Here is a 26,726-nt window from a genome sequence, read left to right as displayed (position 1 = left end):
TGCTCGACTAGATGATACTAGTCTTCCATCCATCGATGATTTCTACAATAGTCTGACTGATTCCATGATTTCAGAGATGGAGTACGCTCATGCGGTGAAAGTCTGGGACAAGTTTCAGTGTGCTACTTTGGGGGAGTACGCTGACTTGTACCTAAAGACGGATGTTCTGATTTTGGCGGATGTATTCGAGAATTTCCGTTCCATATGTTTGGAGACATATAGTTTAGATCCGTCTCACTATATTTCTTGTCCAGGGTTCGCTTTCGATGCGATGCTTCGAACCACAGGTGTACAGCTAGAGCTTCTTACCGATTATGATATGTACATGTTTGTGGAGGCTGGTATTAGGGGGGGAGTAGCGCAAAGCATTAAACGTCATTGCGTAGCCAATAACTCCTACATACCTGAGACATATGATGCATCCAAGCCATCCACATTCCTGGAGTACATTGATGCAAATAATTTGTACGGGTGGGCGATGTGTCTGCCGCTTCCAATTCGGCATTTCCAATGGGCAGACACATCAATTGATGTCGTGTCTGTCCCAGATGATTCTCCTACAGGCTACATTATTGAGTGTGATGTGGAGTACCCTCCCGAGCTCCACGAAAGTCATAAAGACCTGCCATTTCTCCCCGTAAATCAGTGTCCGCCCGGCTCAAAACAATCAAAGCTCATGACAACGCTGGAAAATAAAGAGCACTACATTGTCCACTACAAAAACCTACAGCAAGCGGTATCTCATGGGCTGAGAGTGACTAAGATACACCGAGTCCTGCAGTTTGAGCAGTCGGCGTGGTTGGAACCCTATATTCGGCTGAATACCAACAAGCGGAAAGCAGCAGCCAACGAGTTCGAGAAGGAGTTCTTTAAGCTCGCTGTGAACTCGACATTTGGTAAACTGATGGAAAATAAAAGGCGGAGGCTCAAAATGGAGTTGGTGTGCTCTGAGAAGAGGTTCAAGAAGTTGGTGTGTCGTCCATCCTTCAAGGACCGTACAATGTACGAACCGAATTTGTCTCTAGTCCACCTTAATCACGAGACCATCATTTTCGACAAGCCGATTTATGCCGGACTGGCCGTACTAGATCTTTCAAAGACTCTCATGTACGACTTCCACTATAATACCATGAAACCCCGTTACCATGACAATATTCACCTGATGTATATGGATACAGACAGTTTTGTGTATGAGATTCACACGCATGATTTCTACCATGACCTCAAAGCCGACCCTACACTGATGGCTAAATTCGACACCAGCTGCTACCCTTCCGACCACCCTTGCTTCTCCCCCATCAACGAGAAAGTTGTCGGTAAATTCAAAGATGAATGTGGGGGAGAAGTGATGGAGGAGTTTGTAAGCCTACGGGCTAAACTCTACGCCTACAGGTGCGGTGGTAAGAGCGAGAAAAAGGCCAAGGGCATCCAGCGATGTGTGGTCAAAAACCACATAACATTCGATGACTACCTGGATGCCCTGCAAGACCACTGCACAATGAGGGCAGGCGTTAGAGCAATTCGCTCCCGTCAGCACATACTCTATACTGAGTACAGCAATAAGCTGGCCATAACGTGGGAGGACGACAAACGGCTGATCTGCGAAGATGGTATCCACACAGTCCCCCACGGATATGTTGGAGGCGACGAATAACTTTTTTTTTTCAGTAAATAGTTTTTGATTTAAATAGTTTGGCAGGTTGGTAGTTGTTTCCATTTGTTGTATAGTTTTTCTGTTTTTTGTTTTATAGTTTTCATTTTGTTGTACAGTTTATGTTTTTGCTGTACAGTTTCCGTTTTTGTTGTACAGTTTTCCATTTTTGTTATACTTACAGTTTATGTTTTTGATGTATAGTTCCCATTTTTGTTGTAAGTTTCAGTTTTTTGATGTGTAGTTTCTGTTTTTGCTCCATATTTGTTGCGTAAAATATGTTATTAATTTAATAAATACCATTTTACCTACATATTGTTTATTATTTTTAATATAGAACCAATATCCCACGAGGTACTGATACTTATAAATGTCTTACAGAATGGTGAAATGTAATTATACACAAACATTAAAATATCTGCTTCCATGCAGCTTTTAAAACACTAGTACGCAAACATGAGAAGAGAATATTACTTGTGAGTTAGGACTCTGAAAAATTTCTGGTCCGCTAAGATGGAGTGATAAATGTTTTTTAAATTATCATTACTTTAACTATCGCATCCACAACGATAGTATTAATAACATATATTTTAGTTAAAACCTATAAGTGATAAGACTTTAAGAAAAAATGTCGGTTACAACAACAAAATGACTGTGGATTTTGTGGATTTTGAGTATTTTGTGGATTCTGTGGATTTTGGTCTATAAGGTTCATAACAATGTTGGTAGAGAATTGTAACTCGACCTTATATACACTAACGTACTTTATAAACCTACACCTGATGACGACATCCATCAGATGAAATCAAGGTGGCGGTCTCCACTAAATAAGATGGCTGCCTCCGCAGACAACGATGGTACATATTTTTTATTTTGATAATAAATTTATTTTAAAGAATGTGGTGTAACGAAAAATTGTAAAAAGGGATGAGTGGGGCGTTCGATGACGATGTTATTGTAACAGAGGGGTGGGGGTGCTAGATGATGTATTTGTAATTTAGAGGAGTGGGGTGTTCGATGCGTAGATTTTTAATTAAAATTTTATTAAATCATATTTTTTTAATTTTATTTTAAAAATTTGATTATTTAATTTTTTTTTAATTTTAAATTTTTTTTCCATTAAAATCGGATAATAAATAAAGATTTTCAAGATGGCGGACGAAACTCAAAATTGTGGAATGTTCTAGAAAACAAAATGGCCGCCGGACTTGATGTAATCCAAGATGGTCGCCGGAAGTGACGTCATCCAAGATGGCCGCCGGAAGTGACGTCATCCAAGATGGCTGCCGGAAGTGGCTTAATCCAAGATGGCCGCCTCGAATCCCCGAATCCCCCTCCCCCCTCCCCTGTGCTCATATGAACTATATACACCTACTGTTTTTATTTAATTGTTTTTAATAATTTGTTCATGAGTCAATCGTTTGATTAATTCAACAAAAGCTATAACTACTACACATGTATTAATGTTATTAAATACATGAAACGCACGTGTGAAGTTTGCATGAAGGATATGCTTACAGTAAGGCGTATACAAAACGACATTGAATAGAGATTACTGTTGCTTCTGTGTATGATGCATGTCGGGCTATAAGGGTAAAGATATACATTATTGTATCCCACTAAGGATTTCTTTGTAAACTTATGTACCGTTATATATCCTTGCATCGAAATTTCCATGAAATGTTCCGTCGTGTGATAGGGCTTAATCAGGGTCGGTGCAAGGTAAATTGGCGCCCTAGGCGAAAAACCTTAATGCCGCCGGGCCCCCCCCCCCCCCCCCCCGCCTCCGACAGAAACCCCAAAAAAAAATTTTCCTTGCCTCAAAATACATCACGTAAGCCTAAGATTTTGTCAACAATCAAATGTAAGCAGGCTTGTGTTTTTTTTTTACTTTTTACTTATTACAAATCATAAACAGGTCACCGTGGACTTTAAATAATTACTTATATCAATATAAACATTCCAAACTGTTACAAAAATCCATTTTCATCTAGTTTCAATAATCGTTAAACATATTATATGAGCTGTTATGTGTCGTGCTGCGCCGCCCCCAGCTACTTGGCGCCCTAGGCGGTTGCCTAGTTCGCCTATATGGACGCGCCGGCGTGCATCTTCTTTCATAAATATCTCTCTATGGGAGAGAGAGATAGATGTTATTTTTCTCTTTCTGTCTTCGCTAGTTTATTATTGTTTTAAATGCTGGAAGGGAGGGGTCCCTGATCGCGTGAGCCAGGCTCAGCAGAAGCCGTGTCACGTAACCGACTAGCCGCAGGGTGTCGCCGCGCCGCAGGTTCTCGTGGAAGAAGAGGCGGGGCCCAAGGTGTACCACGCCACGGCCGTGCTGGGCCACTGCATCTACGTCATCGGCGGGTTCGGCAGCGACGAGTACTACAGCACGTGCCAGAGCTTCCACGTCGTCACCAAGACGTGGGCCGACCTGTCGCCGATGAACGCGCGCCGGTGAGTTCCCGGCCGCCCTGGGGGGATTTAAAACCACGTCACTTCATGGACTGGGGATATTCCCCGTTTTATGGACTCAGATTCTGAACTTCGATTTGTTTCATACAACTTTTGATGGAAAAAAAAAAAGATATCATGCAATTTAAGTATTTCATTAAACATAAATACACCCTCATACAAACAAAAATGTGTGCGTGTACTTACGTACGCGCGTTATAAGTTATAGTTACTTGGCGTAGTAAAAAAAAAATAACTTTTAGTTTAGCATGCAAAAAATTTATAGAAATAAAAAATAAAATGACTGGGGTAATATTATAAATACGGTTGGTGAAGAATAAATTCAATCAAATAATATTTTTAAATAAATACATATACAATATTAATACAAACAAGCCTATAAAATTAATTAATTAATTTAGTAAAATAATCGAAGTATATTTTAAATTATAATGCAAATCAATAAATATTCCAAGAATTTATTCTAATTTATTAATATTTATTATCAAAAAATTGTAATCCAATATGTTATAATACAAATAGAATGTATATATATGAACATACCTCTCTTATATAAATACACTTGAAAAAGTTTATAAACACAATATACATCACTAATATTCACAATAAATAAATGTTTTTAATTATATTAAATGTTAAACACTAATATTTATGGTTTAAAAGCAAATTTATTATTTTTATTTTTATGTAGCCTCTTTTCATTCTGTCAATTTTTGTAGCATGCTGCGCGCGCATAGTAAAAATTCACTCATCATTTTTCATAACGCGTCTAAAGAAGTATAACTTCAACAATTCTGGCTCGGGAGGAGTCACCGCCCTCCCCCTGGAGCAGCGCTGGTCGCACGCGGGATCAACCATCTCGGGCCAAGGAGGGCACTGTGGCTGGCATGGCCTTCGTTCACGGCGACACGTTTCCTGACTGACCTCGCAGTGGAATTTCCTCTGAACACCTTGGGCGGCTGAACACTCAGGATCGTTCTGGGAACTCGACTAAACAAAATGTGCCCCTAATTGTTGGGGAACTATTTTCAAACACTTTTAAAACATGACTATGTAAATAATTTGCTAATGCCCGACATGCGTTGCATTGCCTCGATCAATATTTTTGTACTTTATTTGAAGTATGTACACATATACAAAGTATTTCTCTATCTCTCTATGTATATCTCTATACCTCTGTATCTATATCTATCTACCTCTCTATATCTCTATATCTATATCTCTCTCATCTATATACATATATCTATATATCTCCATATAGGTATGTCAGACTATAGTAATGAAAATATTAAAAACTATATTTTCCTTATCTATATTTTTACCTATCACAGGTGTGACATAGCTATATAAAAACAAGTGCGTATTCGAATGCAACGCGGTGACAAAATTTCACAGCGATCGGCGAAGAACTTTCGGGAATTTAAGATTTTGAACGAACACATACATTTTTATTTATATAGATGGATGTATTCAAAGATTCTTCCCACACCATTGTGAACTCGTATTTGGAGTTAGCGGCAGCTTAACATAAAACAAACCTTTAATTTCATTTTCAGCCTAATTTTACTACGACTGCGATCCACATCAAAACATTACCATGTACTCACCGATCAGTCCAGCGCTCTCCTTTTCACCCAGATCAGCCTACGTGGAATCTAAATAATGGTGTTTATTCCGCAGGAGACTAGTTCCAATCCCAGTCCGTCCATCTTGTTTATTTCGTGCGTGGTTTCCCGGACCCACTCGCAGAAAGATGCTGGGATGTCTCCGCACCAAAGGGCAATATTGATTCCTCCCTCAAATACGCTGCAGTGTGTTCGTGTGCAGGGACTTAAATAGTCTAGTTCACACTCGGGGCAAGAATTCCTATTGGCGCCCCCCCCCCCCCTTTTTTTTTGTTTGTTTTCCCAAACCAACCGGACCAGACAGGACCTTCCCGAAAACACCTCATATTGCCACCACATATAAATTCCACTATTCCATATATTTTCCATTCAACTTAGATGGTAAATAAATATATTTATTTGCAGTAATTTCATTTTCTAATACATCGCAAGTAGGATGGTTCACGAAAAATACCTTTTTTGTATTATTATTTATTTGACGACAGTCATGTATGCATCTTCCAATACAAATAATTCAGTTCCCCCGACCTCCAACTTCTTTTGTGTTCTAACACTACGATATTCAAGTAAATATTTATTGTAAAAATTGCTCTGCCAGTTCAGCGCCCGTACAAATTCGGTGCCCGGGGCACAATCCCCGTCTGCCCCCCCCCCCTTTTTCTGGTTAAGTCCCTGCTCATGTGCCCGCCTCTCATGACCTCGCTGTCGACGTGAGGTGAAGCCAGAATATTCGCAAAATTTATTTATTTATTTAAAAAAAAAATGGGGTTGGTAATATTCCCATCTCCCCTCATATTGAGTATGTCCCTGCGTGAAGCCATTAAAACGTCGTTCTTTTCTGGGACTGTTCATATGTTATGTTTTTTCTCGTAGGTATTATTTGGCTTCAGCGGTACTTGGGAACGATATCTACGCAATTGGAGGTTTGGATGGTGTACGTAGACACAGATCCGTGGAAAAGTACAACCCCTACGATAACCAGTGGCGTTTCGTGGCGTCCATGAACTCGAAAAGGTCAGATGCTGGCGCCACTGAGTTCAATGGTAAGTCAGCAGCTCTGTATTTTGTTTGCTGTTATACAGAGTTTAACGCAACTTACGTTACAGACTTCAGGAGAGGACTCGCCATGATGAGCTAGGTAGGTACGTGAAAAGATAGCATTTTATTCTACCTTAAAATATAAATGAGGTACACCACATAACGTGTAGGTCACCTCCTAAAGTCTATAACACATACTGTGTTACAGTCTGTATATTTTACAATATGTTTTTAAATATATTTGCTGTTGTAAAGAAAATAATTTTAGTGAAGTAAGGCAAAAGCCAAAGGAAGGTTTCCATTTCTCTCTCTGTATGGAAAATTTACCATACAAATACGGCATCTCTCGTACCTTTGTTTAGGAAAAATATAAACAAATAGGAATGTACAATATTTGGATGTTAATTATTCAGTAAACTCATGTTTAGGAATGTTACTTAACCTATCTTGCTTTGTATGTCAGTGTTTGTCGACAATGATATGTGGTCAGAGTGCAATGTGTTTTACTGTCCATATCAAATGCTTCCTTTTTCCAACTCAATACTTTAAAAATGTTTAAAAATACACATTTGGATATACATTTCTTAATTTTAATATACAACCCCGCTTTCTCTTTTTGTGAGACGAGTCTATCTCAGTTAAATTTGTTTTAGGTTCGATGATTTAAAAGGTATGCAACGAGTGAATTCGTGGCCTCCCATCAACACCTAATAAAAAATATAATGGTTTAAATGAAATAATTCATTCTGATGTTTGACCTACAGGTAATTTCTTACTTGCATTAAATAAGTTCATATTGAGAAAAATAATCAAATTAAACATACAAAAAATCTACCTGGGAAACTTTTCAGGGAAAATTTACGTTGTTGGAGGATTCGATGGGTTTGAATGCGTAAAATCTGCAGAAGTATATGACCCAGACGCGGATCAATGGACCTTCATTCGACCAATGATAAGCCGAAGGAGCGGCATCACCTGTGTGGTATATCACGGATACATCTATACTGCAGGTAAGATTGCATGTGCTGAACCAAAGTTATGACGTATTAACTAGGGCTAAGGCAACTATAAAGACTGGGTATTAACGGCAGCAATCTTTGGTCTTGCGTGAAAAGGGACGCCGCAGCCGTATAATAAACTCGTCATTGAGAAGAAACTATTCGACCAAACCTCGTAAAACTATAAGGTTGTGTTCTTTAAGATGCATAGCCTCCAGCTGTTAAGTTTTTAACACTTTAGTCGATATAATAAGTAAGAAAATAATATATGGTGAACATAGGAACGTTTGCAAGAAGGTGATTTGTTCAACTTTCTTTATCGAAGGATATTCCCCCCCCCCCCTTTCCCCCCAGTTACTGCAGGTCGATAATGTAAAACGTACTAAATGTGCAGTAAAGATCAAATACAAAATCTAAATTTACTAAACTTTCATATGTATAGCCGTTCTCTCACAATCGTCTTGTCTGATTGTATGTTTCCGCGCCTCTCACACGTGGCACGAAGGAAAATGTTTTCAGAACTGCTGTTGTCCCGAAAAAAAAAATTTTTAGTTGTTTCAATTGTGCAATATTTATATTACTATTTAAACTTCGGGATTTTATATGAGTCGCTGCGCTTATGTTTATACATCTAGTTAAAAAAATGCAGTGGATTTAAAGTTAAATTCCACACAGAAACCACCATTGGTTCAATGGTTTAGTTGTGGACACAACAATGAGATTACTGTAAGTTCAAAACCTCACAATGGCAGTTTTACTCTCGTATGATAAATTATTATTATTTTTAAAATTACTTTACAGAAATTAAAATCTCTTTTCTTAGTTCATGACCTGAAATGTACGAATTCTTTAAACGGTGCTGATAATCCTACGCTAAAACTTATAAACGTACGTAATTGCAGCAAAAGTGTTTTATATTTAATAAATAATAAATTTTGCACATGGGCTCATATAAGTTTCTAAGGCTTTTCTTGTAATATCACTTTAAAATTGTTATTGTTCTAATATAGGCTACCTATTTTTAGCGAAGTAATTTTATTCCTCGCATGGGTTAGTTATTATTTTAAACCAACGACTGTATTTAAAACGTATTGGTAAAATTACCTTTAATTGCTAAGATGACTTTTGTGTTTGCACCAGTAAGCTGTAAGTAATTAAATGAAATTTCAAAAATGATTCAATAGATCAAGTTCTGCAATTGTGGAAAATCATTTCATTACCTATAGTAACTAAACATTAAAGTATTACTTATAGTTATTAATAATTAATTGGTATCTATAGATTTAAATAAATAAAACTTAAGTTTAAATTGAAATGGTTTAGAAAATAAATTGGCCTATAATATAAATTGGAACGGTTTTAAAAGAGAACGTAATTAATATGTCTGGTATTCATGAATAAATTTGAGAACTCATGATATTTGTAGTTTTTTAATATAATAATAATGACTTAACAGGGTTTGGATTACAAATTACTGATAAATATTTTTATGTATACTTTTAAGAAGTCAAAATTAACATTCTACGACATATCGATGTTGTAAATACCTATTATTCTTTTAACATGTACTTAACGAATATTAAACATTAATATTTTTACTATATTTCATGTGCTTACGTATGTTACCTAAGGTAATTAAGGGGGTAAATAATCTGAATGGACTACCACATCTGATAACCTTTAAAAACGGGTGTTTTCTTTTTATTTTTGCCAACTTATTTTAACGGGGGTAATGTTTTCGTTAAACCATTGACAAGCTATTTACATTAAGAAACAGAACATAAATTATGGTGGTACACGGTTAGTTAGTTTCTGCACAATGACAAGTTTACTTCACCGCTGCGTACGGCTGCCTAGTCGGGAGCGACGTCCCATCGTTCCATGCGCGAGAGCACGCGGAAACCAAAAACACACAAGATTGTGAGGAAACGGCTACATATATCGACGTTTAGTAAACGTAGATATGATATTTGGCCCTTACTTCACATTTAGTGCGCTTACATTATCTACCTACAGAAATATGGGGGGGGGGGGGGGGGGGGGGGGATATCTTTCAATAAAGAAAGTTGAGCAAATCACCTTACACACCTCAAAAACGCTTCGCGATATATTATAATTCTTTTTTGACGTGATAAAGTCTTATAAATTGATGAACGCCGGCTGCACGCACGAAAAATTGTCACGTTCTGCCTGAGCCAAGCGTGCAAGAACCGGCCAACCACCGTGCGAGAAAATCTTCTATAATATCAAACAGGTTAAGGCGGGCTTTTTAACTAATTGTTTGTGATTATATTTAAACAAATTATTTAAATTAAATTTGCAAAAACTAAAAAATAATATTTGAAAATTAAAAAGTATGCAATTTTTCATCAATGTTTTCTTATGACGTTATCAAGTAAAAATTATCGTCCGTAAACCGACTTTATAGACAACCCACTTTTTTTTTATTACCTATTATAGCAGCTATAGATTAAAAACTTAGCCATCAGAGGCTATGCACCTTAAAGAACATAACCTTAAACCTTAAAGTTTTATGCAGTTTGGTTGGTTAGTTTCTTCTCAATGACGAGTTCATTTTACCGCTGCGTACGGCCGCGCTGGCCGGAAGTCGGCGTCTCTTCTCGCGCGAGACCAAAGATGGTAGCCGTCAATACCCACTCTTTATAGTGCCCTAACCAGGGTATATAATGTTTATAATATAAACTTAAAGAACGGCGGTAAAAGAACTCTTCTCTCGGAATACAAAAATACAATAATCCAAACAAACATACTTAAATGAGCCATTCTTAGTAAACATAGCGAGTTCCTATCTTGAAAATAATTTTTATTTTCACTTCGATCAAAACAACACACGTTACAAAAATATAAACGATATTAGTCAATTAAAAAAAAACACTTTTTATTTTAATTATTTATACTGCTGATTCAAGTCCAACATACCTACTTGATAGGATTAATAACAAAAAAAAAAAGGTGTTTGCAAAACTATATGGTTTGGGTCTTTTATGTTGAAAATACAGAAATGGTCTGTAACCGTTTACTGACATTTCTCAACATAGTAAACTAAACTGCACTGATCCGTTGCATTTATCCATTATCTGCCCGTCCGTCCGTCAACAAGTCGAGCGATTCACACTTCGTACGTCCGTCAAAATACTTTTCCATTCCGATGCTGCCAATGACTAGAAGGCTTAAATGGTGGTGAAAGTGCCTCCTGCATATATATATATATATATATATATAAAATATAATATATACACCTACACACCTGTATAAGTATAAGTATATTATATTGACGATCATGTGAGTCAAACATTTGTATTAATTAAATGAATTACTTTACATTAAATTAAATTCGATTTTTTTCGCTCTGATAGTTATGTATATCTTTTTTTTTTTAATTTATCTTTCACTTCTATGTCTAGATAATTTTTTTTTTATCAAAATTCTAACTTTAAAATATGTTCAAACACAAGCTTAAAAAAAGTAATGGATAAGCTAAACAAACAATCAAACGTAAAAATCTTTATAATATTAAATGCCGGTAATACTTTGTAAACATTTTGGAGATTATAGTTTAACTGTCCATACATCAAAAGTTAAAACTTAGGAAGCTTTTGACAGACAGACGGACGGACGGACGGATGGAATTACCCGGACCTTTTGATTGGCTTGAGGTCACGTGAACGACGTACGGACGGTAAACGGACGGACGCGACGGGTCATTATGAGTGCAACTATACACTTAAGATTATATAACAAGGAGTCTATCTATTGACTTATAAATTACTTACTTTTTATATCACAAAATCAACCAGTTCAACAAAAAATATATATTTTAGGCTCATGTGCAGTTTTGAATTAACTTACCAAGCCTACAGTGTTCGATTCCAGGTGGTTACAACGGCTCCGCGTTTCTCAGCTGTTGCGAGCGGTTTAACCCAGTCACCAACTCGTGGACAAGCGGACATAACATGAGATCTCGCAGAGGCAATTTGGCGCTCGGAGTGGTTAATGACAAGATTTATGCTATTGGTGGCTCAGGCGGAAACTATATCATGAAGACAGTGGAACACTTCGACGACTCCACAAATGAGTGGTAAGTTTCGTTAGTGGCGCTGCCGTAATAACCTCGAATTTAAGAACTGTTTCAGGAGATGGCATGCTGTAAGGTAGTTGGAGCGGAGATTAAGAAAGGATACAGATGGAGCATTAGCCGTCAGACGCAAAGCTGTTTTTTCCCCATTTTTTTCTGATTTTCACATACCCATATGGCGGAATATTGTTTATATTTGTATCAGCTTTTCTTAACGACATTATTTAAGGTGCTCGGAAGAAATTTAGATCACAATATTACTGATTAATATGTTTATATTTATTAAAAGTCCAAAAACGAATCTTCCTAACACAAATGTAATGATATGAGTTGACATTTATCTCTAATTTAACCTCAAATACAGGTACATCTGATACATTTGTAAGCAAATAGCCGCCATATTGGTACATGTAGTACACTGAAATACTTTTCCCCGTTTGACTTCAACCCCTCCCACAAGCAAGAATATGACCTTATGTTCCATCTGTATTTTCCACTAATCTCTGATTTTTTTTTACGTTGCCATCGCCATATTGTTCCTCCAAAAACATTGTGGAAATGGTGCTTGATAATGTTTGATGATGGTTAGTAAAAATGATTCAGAATATGTGTCGTTTAGAAACAGCCACTTTAAAAAAAATTAAAACACAATGCAAAACACTACACTTCAGCACATCAGCCAATTTTTTGGTGTGTCTAAACAATATAGTGTAAAAATTAGCTGAAGAAAAAAAGGCTTCATACACTTACCATGTAATGCAGATGAGCACCCCAACCCCCCAAACCCGATCATTCTGGTAAAAACAAATCTGTCATTTATTAGATATATATCAAATAAATAACTATTGAAAACAGAAAAACGAATTGTTATACTTTGTAGGGATTTCCTACATACCTAAACAACTAGAAGTTAATTAGGTAAATTACAAGCATGTATGCCAACAAGCATGCTAACATAATTTCTCCACTTTCATATTAAATATCATTAGACAACAAATGCCTTCTTATCTATTTATTAATTTGTCATAACATTATTTTTATGTACCCATAAGGCCTATATATAAAACACTTTTATTATTAGTATATGTTTTTCATTTCTGAAATCAAGCCTTTGTTTCGTTAGTTTATTTAGAAGTTAAATGTTTGTTTACAATATTTCTGAAAATTATTAGTCGATTCTGACCATTTTGATCCTTGTTTCATAGGTTTGATAAACTTTTTAATGTTCAGGAGAACTTGTTTCGTATTTTAAGTTATAATATAAAAATATAAAATTTGGCACACACATATTTTATAATTCATGAACACACAGTTCCAAGGTTCATTTCAAATTATTTAAATTCGGCTTCTATAAAAAAAACATACATCAACGAAAAAGATCTTTATTTGATCTAAATTTCAAAACCAATGTGATAAAAAATAATAATTAAAAAGCGTACGGATAAAAAATATGGATGTTACAAGGCAAACATCGGCTCTTAAGCTGTGAGTATGTCTTGAAAATTGACTTTTTACTAGGCCAGTCATATGTTTGCCTCAATTAACTTGCTGTTTTACTTTCGTAAATGATGACTAACATTCTAACATTATATATATATACGTCCCCAGGGCTCTTATCCCCTTCCCGGTCCCCGAATAAAGTCTGGAATATGGATTAATGTAAATTGCCCGGCTAATCCAGCAAGTAGGTAGGGGTTCAGGCCTGCTGTGGCCGGGACCGGAAATTGAGAAGAGGTTTGGATGGATTGATGAGGGTGGAAATCAGGTTGAAATTAGGTAAAGTTCGCTAACTGTTCGTACACTGGTTTATTGCGGCTGGTCCGCCTTTGCCCTGACCGCACCTTTCCCGCAGTAACGGTAACGCTCGCCTCTCGTAGTACCGTGAAAAACGTTAAAGTACTGGAAAACTCCCGACCGTATACGTAGTTGACGAATACGTAAGACTGTAGAACGTTACGAATCGAAAACGTAAGTCCGCACATGGTCGCGGACGTAAAGACTCGCGGAGCGCGGAGACGCCAATCCACACTCCGTGGCTGCCAAGCGGCGACTGCCTCTGCCACTGGTCCCGCCTTCTGCGCGCCCTGCGCCGCGTGAGGGGGGAGGGGTGGACGGGAGGAAAGTCGGTACGAACGAGACCGCGCGCTCGCCGCGGTCCGGCCTCTACATCGCTACACAAGAACCCTGATAAACATGACACTATTAACAAAGCAATATTTACACATATACAATAGTTGTCCGTCTTTGAGCGGTCTTTATAACATGGACACTTTAATGCGCACTCTGGTGCGTTCTTACGATGAACACTGCACTGCACTGTCTGGGGGGGGGGGGGGGGGGAGACGGCGGCATAGGGCGTGCCCCCTCAGGTACACGGCGATGGGCAGGAACGGCCTCTAAGCCTAGGAGGGCACGACGACTGTCGTCAATATATATATATATATATATATATATATATATAGAGAGAGAGAGAGAGAGAGAGAGAGACACTCAAGTGAAATATCACTCACTGAAAAGTTATTCATTTTGCTGCATAGGCATCTGTTAAAGGCAGATTTTACGAAAATAAGTTCCCAAGGGTGGTTGCAGGGGCGTTAAAAGTCAAAATTCTCGTTTTTTAAGCACATTTATGTACTAGAGACTTGAAACTCGCCTGGAATGTTCCTTATATTACATAGACATTAACTGAGAATGTGCTTTTTCCGAAAATCAGCTCCCAAGGAGGGTGGGGGCTTTAAAAATCAAAATGCATTATTTTTAACAATACGTTGTACAAAATTTAAAGCTTATGCCTTCTTCTTCTTCTTGGAAACCACTATTTCTTACTATATTTGTAAATCTTAGACGAAAAAAATGCCTCTTTACAATGTATATAGCCCAGGCAACTCTGGGTACTTAAGATAGTATGTATAGTATGTGATTATTATCTAAATATATTATAAGTTCTTACTAAGTTAAAGTGAATTACTATAGTTCAAATGTTTTCTTTTAACCGCACACTCCTTTATTTCTAAGTTAAATAATATCTATAGCCGACGCTACTCTAGCAATTTACGTTAACTAATAACAAATATGATTTTCAAAGGTTGCCGGCAGCTGATTTAAGAGTTGCGAGGTATGGAACGTCAGCCATTGTCGTTGAAGATATCCCAAACGTCTTGGACTACGTGAAGAGGAAACTGGCTGTCCCCAGGGTCCAGGCAAGGGAAAAGATTGGTTCCAGTTCGTGCGCTGCCACACAAACGGACCGCAGCCATCACTTGAACACATCAGATTCGGAGGATGAGGAAGTTTGAGAGATAAATAGGGTGAAGATTCGTGTAGAAAATTTCCTTGTCCAACTTTTGAACCATTTTATGAATCCACTTAATACTACAAAATATTTCAATTAATTTTCCAGTTTTCATGTATATATGTTAACATTATAACAGTTAGTTAGGAAATATTTCTGAAAGAAAGAAAAGAAAAAGTATGAATTAGCAAAACCATTAATCAATGCAAAATAAAATATGTGGAAGCTAAATAATTGACTGTTCGCACAATGTTATTAGGTATATTCTTTCCAATAAAATTTAAATTTAAATTTAAAAATCAAATAATTAACTAAAGCAAGAACAAACACATCGTTCAAATACTATTTTTTATGTTATTTAATGAAAGATCTTAGATTCTAATATAATTCGAGAACTTACGAATCAAGACCAAATATTGATATTTTTAGAGCACATGTCACCCAATGTCGCCCAAATGTATGTTTTAGTGCAATGGAGTAATATGATGCAGTGATAAAGTTGGAGTCACATTGCCACAATGGCTCAGATCAGTTGCTAATGCGGACAGCACAGTCAGCGACCAGTGCGTCGCGGAACTGATACTGTCATCATAGCCGGTAGCGAACTGCCCGGTCCGCATGCCTGTCTGTGGCATCGATCCAGGGGGCTCGCAAAGAGTCCCAGGCCGCGGGGTGCCCCCCATTACCTCTTGTTTTGTGTCTGTGTGTATGTTTTTGATGTGTTTGGGTGTAAATGATTCTGGGGTCTGTGGTAGGGGGTGGCTGTTTGGCCTTTCGGCTGTGGTGGAATGCTGGTGTCTGGTTGCATGGACGAATGTGGTGGAGTGGAAAGTGATGCACTCACGCGGTCCGCCAGGGCCTCCGCTGAGCGCTAGCGCTCCCGAAAGTAGGCGGGAGCATTTGCTGTCCTGCCCGCTGACCCCTGCACTACGCTCTGCCAGTCTGCGCCTCGGTGTTGTCTTGTAGTCAAGTTGTGTTGGTCTGTGTTGACCCCTTTAGGCAGAGGAGTGTGATGTTGGGGATTAGATAAGGAGGGGGTTAGGCCAGAGGCCATCCCCGACTCGTGCCGAGCCCGGGCCAAAGCACCCCCCCCCCCTCCCACGTCCGTGGCCCGAATCACACTCATGTGGCATATGTCTGGGACACCCCTATGTTCTCTTAGGTCTTAAGTTATGGTTACCGTTTTGGCAGCGCGACCGGCCCGGTTTTGTTGTGGGGCACCCTCGCCTAGGCTGCTGGTGTCTGGTATGCATCCTCGGCCAATTAGTGCTTGTAAGGCATGCCTCGGCTGACATCGTGGGTAGCAAGTGTGGTACAGGAATATTCAGGGGGTGTCCAGCCACTCGGGTCTTCCCCTGGTCGTTCTGTTTGGCAGGCCACGAGGACGGGGGCCGCGGTGGCCCCTCCCGGGCCTCCTTTGGGCTATTGGATGGTGCAATTTAGGGCCCCAGGTGGGTTCTGTGTTGTCTTTCATTGCCACAACGAACACAACACAACCTAAAAACTCGGTAGCCAATGAAATAAAAGGTCGTGATGTCAACACTACAAAATATACACCCGGACAGCCTGCAAGAAGTACATAGATTCTATTTCTAATTTTGTAATGTCGTGCCGCATAACGGACAGCAAAACAGAAACCTTACAAAACTAAACTTCAAGAATACTTGGTAAATTTTAAAATTGAAAAAATAAATTTCGTTTTACATTTGGGTACACTTTCACATTTGTAGTGTAGCTTCAATTATTATGTGTTTTTTTTAATTTTTAACATGGATAGATAATAGCAGAATTAGTTTCTATCCCTTATCAACATATGTATAGCTAACTTCCTTGTATCTTAAATAAACTTAGGCTGGTATTCATAGTCATATCTTGAGCAACATCTCGACTCCTTCTTGGCGAAGTGTCCGTGAACAAGATGACCTTCATGAAGACTGCATACTCAAGGAAGAGCTTGTTTGATGTTCTTATAGCCTGACGAAGCACTTACTTAAGGCCGCCGAAAAAACACAAGCATACACGAACCTTGCCGACTTGACTTGTTCATTCAAAATTCTGATACTTTTTACAGAGAGCACTGAAACCCCAGAATTTGAGGCTACTTACAGTAGCAATATTGTGTGTATATATATCACTAAATTCGATATGTGTTTGTACGTTGAGTAAGGAATTTTTTTTAGTTTTTAATACTCTTGAATCACACCTGGAAAAACAGGTGTTTTGCGACCACAAAGATGAACACCTTTTAGTACATCTCAACATGTGTGACTTGAGTTGAATAAAAGTAAGAACTGGCTATACTTGTAGAACTGTATAGAAACGTAGCAGAGCTATTTTAACAAACAATTTAACCTATTTTTCGTATTATTTTGAAAAGAAGGATATTATAAATCTTTGGATACATTCAGAACTTCATACAGGATTAATATAAGTTTAAAAATACGAGGTTCACGAGTATTAACCATTTTATACACTGCGATTTGAACAAGCAATTGCTAGAGACATGTCTGCAGTTGTCTTGGCAAAGACTGTCGTATTCGTGTTCTTAAGCATGGTCTCAGCGACTATGATACATGCTTATGCGATGTCTTCAACAACGACTATGAGGCAGGAGAATGCCCTCTCAGAAAAAAACAAATACGGCGACGTCGTCCGACCGAAGGCCACCCTAAAGCCCGACCTGCAACCACCAGTATTAAACCCCGCTAACGGAACGCGCCCCTAGCCATGGCCCAACCGAGTCAGGCGAGCCACCAGAAACCAAGGTAGAACCCGGCCCCCCTAAAAAAACAGACCGACATTACAGCCGACCACGGTGTAAAAACAAACACAGAATATTAAACAATATTATGTATACATTCAAAGTTGATTAACGAAAGTGCGACGTAGGAGTGCCCGGGCACTCACGTGTGTAAATACGTCGATATGTGTGTGAGTGTCCCCCTGGCGGCCTTCTGCCTAAATTAGTCAATTAACCCATGTGACATAATTACTAACCCCTTGTGTTGCGTTATTACCCCCACCAGAGCAGTCCTGCAAAAGACGAACAGTCGCTGATGTGACGTAAAATTTAAATGAAATAATTATTAAACATACTAACTTCAATTTGCAGAAGGGACGAGTGACCTTAATCCAGCCTTAATAATTAATGTAAGAATTTAACGCCCTTAAATTCTCTTATTAACATGTCACATTAGAAACTAACGTAATGAGGTCAACCCTGGCGCGAGGGACACCGAGCCTCGGCCGGACGCCATGACATGACGCGAGTACAGCGCGACTCGTGGACCGGGGCGGACGCACGTCCCACGGAGAGACATCATCCATTGTCTGCATTGAACTCACTTCTGGTAATTATAGTCACTTCCTCGAAACCTCTTTTTACTTATCTCTCCGTGCGTACCCGGTCCAATTTTCAGTCCAGGACTTAATCCGGCCGCATAACTTTTAAAACCCCCTGCACCACACTTGGTCTGCGGGGTAGTTTCAGCATACGGCACGGGCCGCCTCCCGAAGAACAGAACTTTAATTAAAACCAGTCGCTCCGGCGCTGACCCCAACCCGTAAGGGAACTTTGAGTGAATTTAGCTGCGGTCCGCGCTCCACTACAGTGGACGCGATCACCGCCTCGAGACGTTATACGGGATTGGCCGCCTCCAATCACCCTCACCCCTCTTTTGAGTAACCAGGCTCAGAAACGCCTAGTGCCACGCTAATACGTAATAATTAGTAACTTTGTGCGACGCCTTGAATTTAGAACGTTTTCTTTTGTGAACTTGTGCGACGCATCACCGCGTAACATTCAATAAACTTGTGCAACGCACCTTCGCGTAACATTCCTTGTGAACTTGTGCCACGTCTTATTACGTAACTTTCAAACTATCCTTGTGTAATTGTGTAATTTCTGTATTGTGTGACGTCACCCTCTGTACGACGTGGCGTGTAATCAACAGTATTACACCTAAACCACAGTCGCCTGAATAAATGACGCACATAGTTTGTTGCATTACTTCAGCGTATGATTAATTAACCATACGACTCCCAACCGCCGCCAAGTAGGGATTTCCTCATAACCCACACAACATCGCCGACGGTCCTAGTGGGCCACGCAGGGCAATCGACCCCACGACCCACCTATCGACTAGAAGCAGAGCTAGTTTGGCGCCCACCTGGACACATTACATTCACAACAGCCATTCCCGCTAGGAGCCGCACCGGGACTCGAGCCCGAGACCCCGGACGACGGCAACGGGACTATCATTAGATGGTCTTCATCAAGACCGTCTTGTTTGCGATCACTTGAGACAATCTCAAGCAATATCTATGACACCTAAATATTTAAATAATAATGCATATAATAATTTATTAACGAAGGAATTGCTGAAGACATAAATATGAATAGGTACCACCCTAAATGTCTGAAATTTTGTAACATTTCACATTTTATACGAAGGGCAGTAACGAGTTTACAAACTCCCATAAAAAAAATCGCATCCGTATGAAGTTGTTACATCTCGTTAGAGCAATACTAAATCATTTTCATAATTTATTTTTGATATGACCCATTTTAACTGCAAATGGTAAAAAAAAAACAGTGGTTAATGGATAAATAAATTAATAATTTTCTTCACCATTAAATTTCTTACAATTTATTGTAAATCTTCATATACTATGCAAATCTTTCTTCTGAAACAAATTTTGATGAGATGAACCATTATTGCAAGGAATATAAAATTAGTTCGGATTAAAAAAATATTTTCTAACCTGTACCTATACTATCAAATCCATTCTTATTTATTTATAACTTTCTTAATATTATGTTGAATTTTTGTTGAAAATAAATTTTGATATGAGCAATTATATGTGAAATGATTATTTATTATTATATATATAGCTGCACTTGGGTACAGAAGTGCCCAGTGGCAAGCATTCTCCCTACTTTCCCCGCACTCTTCTTCTGAACTGATCCACACTCCCAGCCGACACACATTCCTCCTCCAGCCTATTCCATTCCCTTACCGTACGCACAAAAGTACTCAAGTACTATTTATAAAATTTTTGATGAGACAAAATATTACTGCTGGAGCTTGAAATAACAAAAGGGTTTTAAAAATATTTTAATTCCTTCATACATAGCCTAAACTATCAGATTCGTTCAAACTTATTATTAAACTTCTAAACATATATTTTTCTTGATGTTATTTTTTGCTGTATAGTAAATATGATATTTTTATTTAACTAATATTTACACTACCTTGACGTCGTCCGAACGAAGGCCACCCCAAAGCCCGACCTGCAACTGCCAGCATCCGACCCCGCTAACGGAATGCACCCCTAGTCATGGCCCACCCGAGTCAGGCGAGCATCGGAGTAACAGGTAGAATTCAGGACCATGCCCTAATTAATCAGCCACCTCGACCCCAGTTTATTAGAAAACAGACACAAATTAATAGTAACACCACTTTTTTTTAAAGACCCCGTCCAAGGAAAGTGCGATGTAGGAGTGCCCGGGTCACTCACGTGTGAAATTACGTGAATACATTTGTCAGTCTCCCTTGCGGCCTTCAGCCTAAATTAATTAAAGTATTGTGTAACGTAATTGTGACCTACCCATGTTTTTGTGTATAACTCGCCACTGGAGCAGTCAACAAGTGACGAACAATCTCTTGACGTCCCTCGGCTTCTGGTCCCTATTTCCCTGTTTACTTGAAATTCCTATTGTGCCCGTACTGCTCTCGTCGGAGAGGTGTGGGTCCAGGCCAACGTGGCCGGGACCGGGGAATACGGGACCTGGAGGGAGAGTGAGGTGAGGAGGAAGAATGATAGGCAGTTTTTAAGGACCACTCGATGTTAACAGTTCCACAAGCCCCTTTTATTGTAATTCTGAGAGCCTGCCGCGGCCTGGCGGATCCGTCGCGGAACGAGCGCCCTTCCCACGAAGACCCGGACTCCCGAAGACCGTCTCGTGCAATCAACTCGTCTCGACACGAACTAGAAATCCTCCCACGTAACAAGGTTCCCGATTGAAAGTTTCTCCACAGAGGCGCGTGACACGTGCGCGGTCCTTTACGTAACAGACTCGTAATGACGACGAAGGTTCGGCGGTTCGAAACTACGCTTACGCGTCCTAGGATGTTCGACTCGTGACGTAATTCGTAACTCGAAAGCTCAACCGTGTGAGCGACACAGCAAAGGCAGCTCAGCTGCCGCGACAACTCGTACAGTGGCGCTGTCGCCGGACCGCGAGCTCGGAAGACGCGCCTCGCGATCAGCGCGGAGTGGTGTGCACGTCTGCCGCTGAACGAGCCCTGAGCAACACTGCCCTTCCCCGCCCGCCAGTGGGCCGTGGCCCGCGGGCCGCGGGGGAGGGGAGGAGAAATCGGCCGGCGTGGGAGAGCACCCCCCCTCGCGACGCGGACGGGCGCCAGTCCGCGATTACATATTAGCACTGCGAGACATTTGAGAAAATTACAAGATTATTTACACAATATTTAATACATTACGGTTACATTATTTACACACTTATTGAGGTTCACGACCATTTGAAAAATACATAAATCAGAATTATTCGTAACACTAAAGAAGCCCACTGACATGCTAGGGCGCACGCGGGTGCGTCCCTGACCGATGCACTACACTGATGGTTCACTGGGGAAACAGACTCCCTCAGGCCCAAGTCGGTGGCCAGGTACGGCCTCTGCATCTGGGAGGGTACGACGACTGTCGTCACTCTGGTGTGACTCGTATTATTTAAACGTAGTTTATATAAACATGTTATATCTAATTCTTAGAGAGTATCTGCAAACAGGTTAATATTTATTATTTAATGTATGAATTTAGAGCCACTTGCAATCTCTTGTTAATTAAATAATTTCCGAATAACGGAACTTTAGAATCTTTGGCGCGAGAGAATGCTGAGGCCTCCCCTCGCGCCAAGGGCAAACGAGTACCGAACGACTCGCGGACCGGGGCGGACGTGCGTCCCACGGGGAGTCTTCATCCTTTGTCTCCACTGAAATTCACTACTGGTAACTATAGTCATTAATTGAAATCATTTTCGTTGCTTAAACTCCCTGTGCGTACCCGGTCCTTTTTACGGTGTAGGGCCAACCCAGCCGCTTAAATATAGACTCCCCGCACAAAGCATTACACAGGGCAGTTCAGCATACGGCACGGGCCGACTACCGCCACCAATGACTTTGATAATCTTCGAGTGAACAGGCACCGGCAACAACGACGCATAAGACTTGTAACTAATTTAACTGCGAGCCGCGGTCCAACAGGTGGACACAGGTATCGCTGCTTCTGCAATTCTCGGGGTTGCCGCCTCCTATCGACCTCCCCCTTAACCTCGACTGGCGTGAGGGTTTCAGATTAGTGACGGCACGTCAGAGCGCCCAGTGTCAATTTAATGTATTTTCGTAGGGTAATTCAATGTGCATCATGTAAATGTAAACTGCAAGTGTAACTGTTCTAACCAATTAAACGTACACTCCGTACGCGACGTGTTACCGACAGTGCAAAACCGAATCCGTGTGTGTTATTGTGGGAGTCTCCGTAACCCAGCCAGGAATCAGCGTGTTATGCTGTACAGGGCCTGCAACATGTTAATAGCCAGGGATCCCTCCAACCACAACCACCGCCGATTGTCCTAGCGGGCCACGCAGGGGCATTCGCACCCAATGACCCAACTCCCCACTAGGAACCACACCCGGACTCGAACACGAGAACCCGGACGACGGCAACCTTATCCTGAAGCTGAAGCAGAGTTACAATTCCACAAAAAATATAATAGCAGTTATTCAGTTTTTTATTACCTGAAATGTTTTTGATTATTTTGTAAAGGCACATTGCATTTAAACAAGTAGTTATTAGTATTAATAGTTCTGGATATGCTAGTTTGGAGTAGTTATACTTAAAAAATGGTAATACCAAGTTTAATGATTGATTAAGCTAGGTTAGCTTGACGCCGACCGCCAATGCTCCTCTATTTCGCATAGACCGCTATGCCTCATCAATGTCTCACAAATGTGTGTGCACCGAACGCGCTCGTGCGCGCACCGGAGTGTAGGAAGTGCAACGGGGCGAACGCCAGGTAACAAGTGCTATGTCGGCGGAAGGATCCGGCCGGGTGTGGCATATCCCTCCGCCGAACTTCAACAAATGTAATGTATGTACTTTTTCCACAGGAGATACTTAGACATTATTTTCATTATTTAATATTTCATTTCTTACAAAATTATGTTTCACTGTGCGCCTTTTCCCAAACCTGGCTGGTTCAGTTTCCCGCAAAAATCACACATTTTGCTGGGAGGGTGGGTGGGGGAGGGGGGTCGCGCGCGGTGAGAGCGGCAGTATCCTTCCAGAGCTCAGAGAGGCCGGCAGCCTCCACGCAACACGGGACCAGCAACTTTAATTTTTTCACTGATATGTAGTTTTCGATAGTCGTAATCGTTCGTAAACCTTTTCTTTCAGTTCCGTGGTCGGCCTTAACTTACCATGTGGTATTTAACTTAAATTATTCAGTGCTCCAAGACGAGCGTTCGTCGTAATACGTAAGTACTGTAGGTGATCTACGAGATGTAACATCGGCGCTTCACGCGATAACTTAGCCAACCGGCTAAATAGTTTCAGCCTGCACGGGGCAGCCAGTAGGCAACACGTGCACTCAAACTTACTAACTAATCAATGTCTGGGACAAGTCTAAGGGTCAGGTAGAGTCGCCGGAGTTACGGGCCTACGTGTCATTGGCCCAGTGTAATACGTATTGTGTAATTGTGAAGTGTTTTATTAGTCAGATTTTAATATGTCATGTTAGGGTTTGTTTTATAATCACAGCATCGAGTCTAAGTGTATGACCTTACCGCGTAATGAAATCGTGAGCCGCCACTGAGAAAGTGGTCGCGTGTGTGACTATTCAATTCGGGAAAACCGTTACGGCCAGGACGGGCAGCACTATGTATAGGGCTGTGCCGTAATAAATTCATCAGACATCAATCAGTATTTTCGTGTTCTCTTTCAGGCGTCCCGAGTGGCCATAACAGCTCGGGGGGCCCTACTGCGTTGAACCTCTACCTCTAGCCACAAGGCCGAACCTACCCTGAGATTCCGAACAATACTAAAATCACGTAAAATTCAATATAGGTAGTGGGGACGGCGCCAAGCTAAACTAAAACTTTAGTGAAAATGATTGATTATGTTAGGTTAACAAACATAAACAATATGGTAAAAAAAGATTAAACTGTTTGTTATGTTGTATTAGCAAAAATAACTATAAAAATGAGGCCGAGCTTTTTTAACAAACGGTGTTACCTATTTTTTTATATTATTTTGAAAAGAGGATATTATTTAATCGTTATATACATTGTGTCTTATTTTAAACTTGCACAGGAATGGCTAAATTATAGAAAGTTCTTACATTCATTCAACTCAAGTCACACAAGTTGAAATGTACTAGAAGGTGTGTGTCTTTGGGGTCGCAAAACACTTGTTTTTCCAGATGTGATTCAAGAGTATTAAAACATTAAAAAAAACTTCCTCTCCTCAACCAACTCTTCGAATCTAGTGATATATACTCATAAAATCTTGGAACTGGGGTTTCAGTGCTCAAATTCTGGGGATTCCATGTTCTTTGTGAAAAGTAGCATACTTTTTAACGAACGAGTCTAGTCGTTAATAATCGTGTATGCTCGTGTATTTTCGGTTGCCTAAATAAGTGCTTCGTCAGGCCGATCTGTTTTCTGTCTTAGTTTCTTAGTTTTTTAGGTGCTGACTGGCGGCGGAGTGAGTGGTCAGTGCAACCACTCACCACCAGGGGCGCTTGCGTCCCTGGTCACTAAATCCAGTACTGGAAAATTAGTAAAGCGGACCACGAGTCCAAGTGCCCAACCCCCGCATGGTAGACTCTTTTCTACTCTGTCCAACTCTTCATCCAGACCATCCTCTGTCTCCTGTAAATTCCTACACGTAATGCATGCCAATTTGCATCCCGCATGAATGTGCCCAGGGTTTTCCCTGTGTCTATGCAGGTTTTACCTGGGCCCACCCTATCTCTAGTTATAGTCTAGATTTAAGAGTGAGGGGAGTTAGTCATGGCGCCAATCGCTGCCATGGCTGGCCAATCCCCTCCTAGCACATGATGCATGCGACCCTCTCCCTGCATGGCTAATCCCAGCATGACTAGGCGTATAGGCTTCGGCCTGAGACGCACCTAGGTCCCTCCCTAACCCGGACCCCTCCAAAATACACTTAGTTTTAGTTAGGTTAGGAAAAAAAAAAAAAAAGAAAAAATCGTCAGGCCGAGTTCGCTTCGAGCCTTGGCCGAGGACGGACGCGTCAAGCGAAGCTGCGAGATTCCAGGAACAGCCTGTTTACTCGCACACAGGCCAGGTGGTATTCCCAGGTTTTCCTAAAAAGTGTAAGCGTGCAAAACAACCCGGGTTGTAGCTAACCCTACAGCCTAGCCACAACCCGGCTTAATACCGGGTGCGTGGTCAGTGGGTGTTAGTGCGTTGTAGGGTGTAACTAGCGACATGACTGATCAGTTAAGTAACGAGCAGGTGATGCAGGAGTGCATCGATGTGCCCCTGCCGAGCGACGACGAAACCGAAATGTCAAGCGACGACGGCTTTACAACAGTCGTCTCAAAAAAAACAAAAAATGGGAGGAAAGGACGAAAGACTGCGCCCCCCACTGACGAACCCCGCGATCGCCAGGCAGCAGGCCGAGCGACTTCGCAAGCAGCCCGTCAGAAGGGCAAACAACTCGGCCAGTCAAACGGCCGCCAACACGCCCACAGGTTCGAGCCCTGCCCCGTTAAACCCTGCCCCTCAGGCAAAGAAAATGCAGGTGAAACCCCTGTATGTATTCGTGGATTCTGGCCACAGCTACCCAGCCATTAAAACAGTGCTGGATGCAGCACTGCAGGAGCGCTGGTCGTGCGTCAGTCGCGGCCATGACCAGCTCATGATTCACACTGCCACCGTGGAGGAGTACCACAGGGCAGTGTGTGCACTGGAGCAGACCGGAGTGCAACACTCTGTACTATTGCAACGGGACGAGATCCCGAACAAGTTTGTGTTTTGTCGAGTGCATAGCAGCACCGACAAACAATTCATTCAGGCTGAGTTCGCCGCAATGGGGCTTCCAGTGCAGAACTTCTGGTTTCTGTACAACAGGCAGACAAGGCAACCTATAAATAAGTTAGTTGTAGAGCTGCCGAAGGCCGTAAATCCAGAAAGGATTTACGACCTGAAGTCATTCGGAGGCCTCAGCATTCGTGTTGAGGACTATCGACACCCCAAAGGCCCCCTCCAATGTGGCAACTGTCAGAGGTTTGGCCACCCCGCAAAAGGCTGCAGAGCCTCCCCTGTGTGCCGATGGTGCAGCCAAGGGCACAAAACCGAGGTTTGCCCCCAGGGAGGTGACAGGACGAAGGCAAAGTGCGCGCGATGTGAAGGCCCGCATTGCGCCAATTACAGAGGCTGCATGGCCTACAAGAGGGAGAACTGGCGTCACCTCCCGCAACAGGAGCGGAAAGACAGAGAGC

At 41.0% G+C, this 26,726-nt stretch overlaps 1 protein-coding gene across 2 annotated transcripts in view; it reads left to right on the top strand.

Annotated features, from left to right (window-relative positions):
* LOC134535258 (kelch-like protein 10) overlaps positions 1-15,477 on the top strand; it is a 43,638-nt gene extending 28,161 nt beyond the window's left edge. The window contains exons 3-7 of one of the 2 annotated variants that reach the window (XM_063374333.1): positions 3,942-4,111; positions 6,628-6,797; positions 7,644-7,802; positions 11,685-11,889; positions 14,972-15,477. In XM_063374333.1, coding sequence (XP_063230403.1) covers positions 3,942-4,111; positions 6,628-6,797; positions 7,644-7,802; positions 11,685-11,889; positions 14,972-15,182 — 915 coding nt within the window. In that variant the 3' untranslated portion in view covers positions 15,183-15,477. Of the gene's footprint in view, positions 1-3,941; positions 4,112-6,627; positions 6,798-7,643; positions 7,803-11,671; positions 11,890-14,971 lie in introns of those variants that run through there. The other variant, XM_063374336.1, reaches the window with a different exon arrangement.
* The last annotated feature ends 11,249 nt before the right edge of the window (positions 15,478-26,726 follow it).

This window comes from Bacillus rossius, chromosome 1, assembly GCF_032445375.1.
Source record: "Bacillus rossius redtenbacheri isolate Brsri chromosome 1, Brsri_v3, whole genome shotgun sequence".
NCBI lineage: Eukaryota > Metazoa > Arthropoda > Insecta > Phasmatodea > Bacillidae > Bacillus > Bacillus rossius.
The sequence above is the reverse complement of the archived record's forward strand: the minus strand, read 5'-3'. Positions and strand labels throughout refer to the sequence as shown.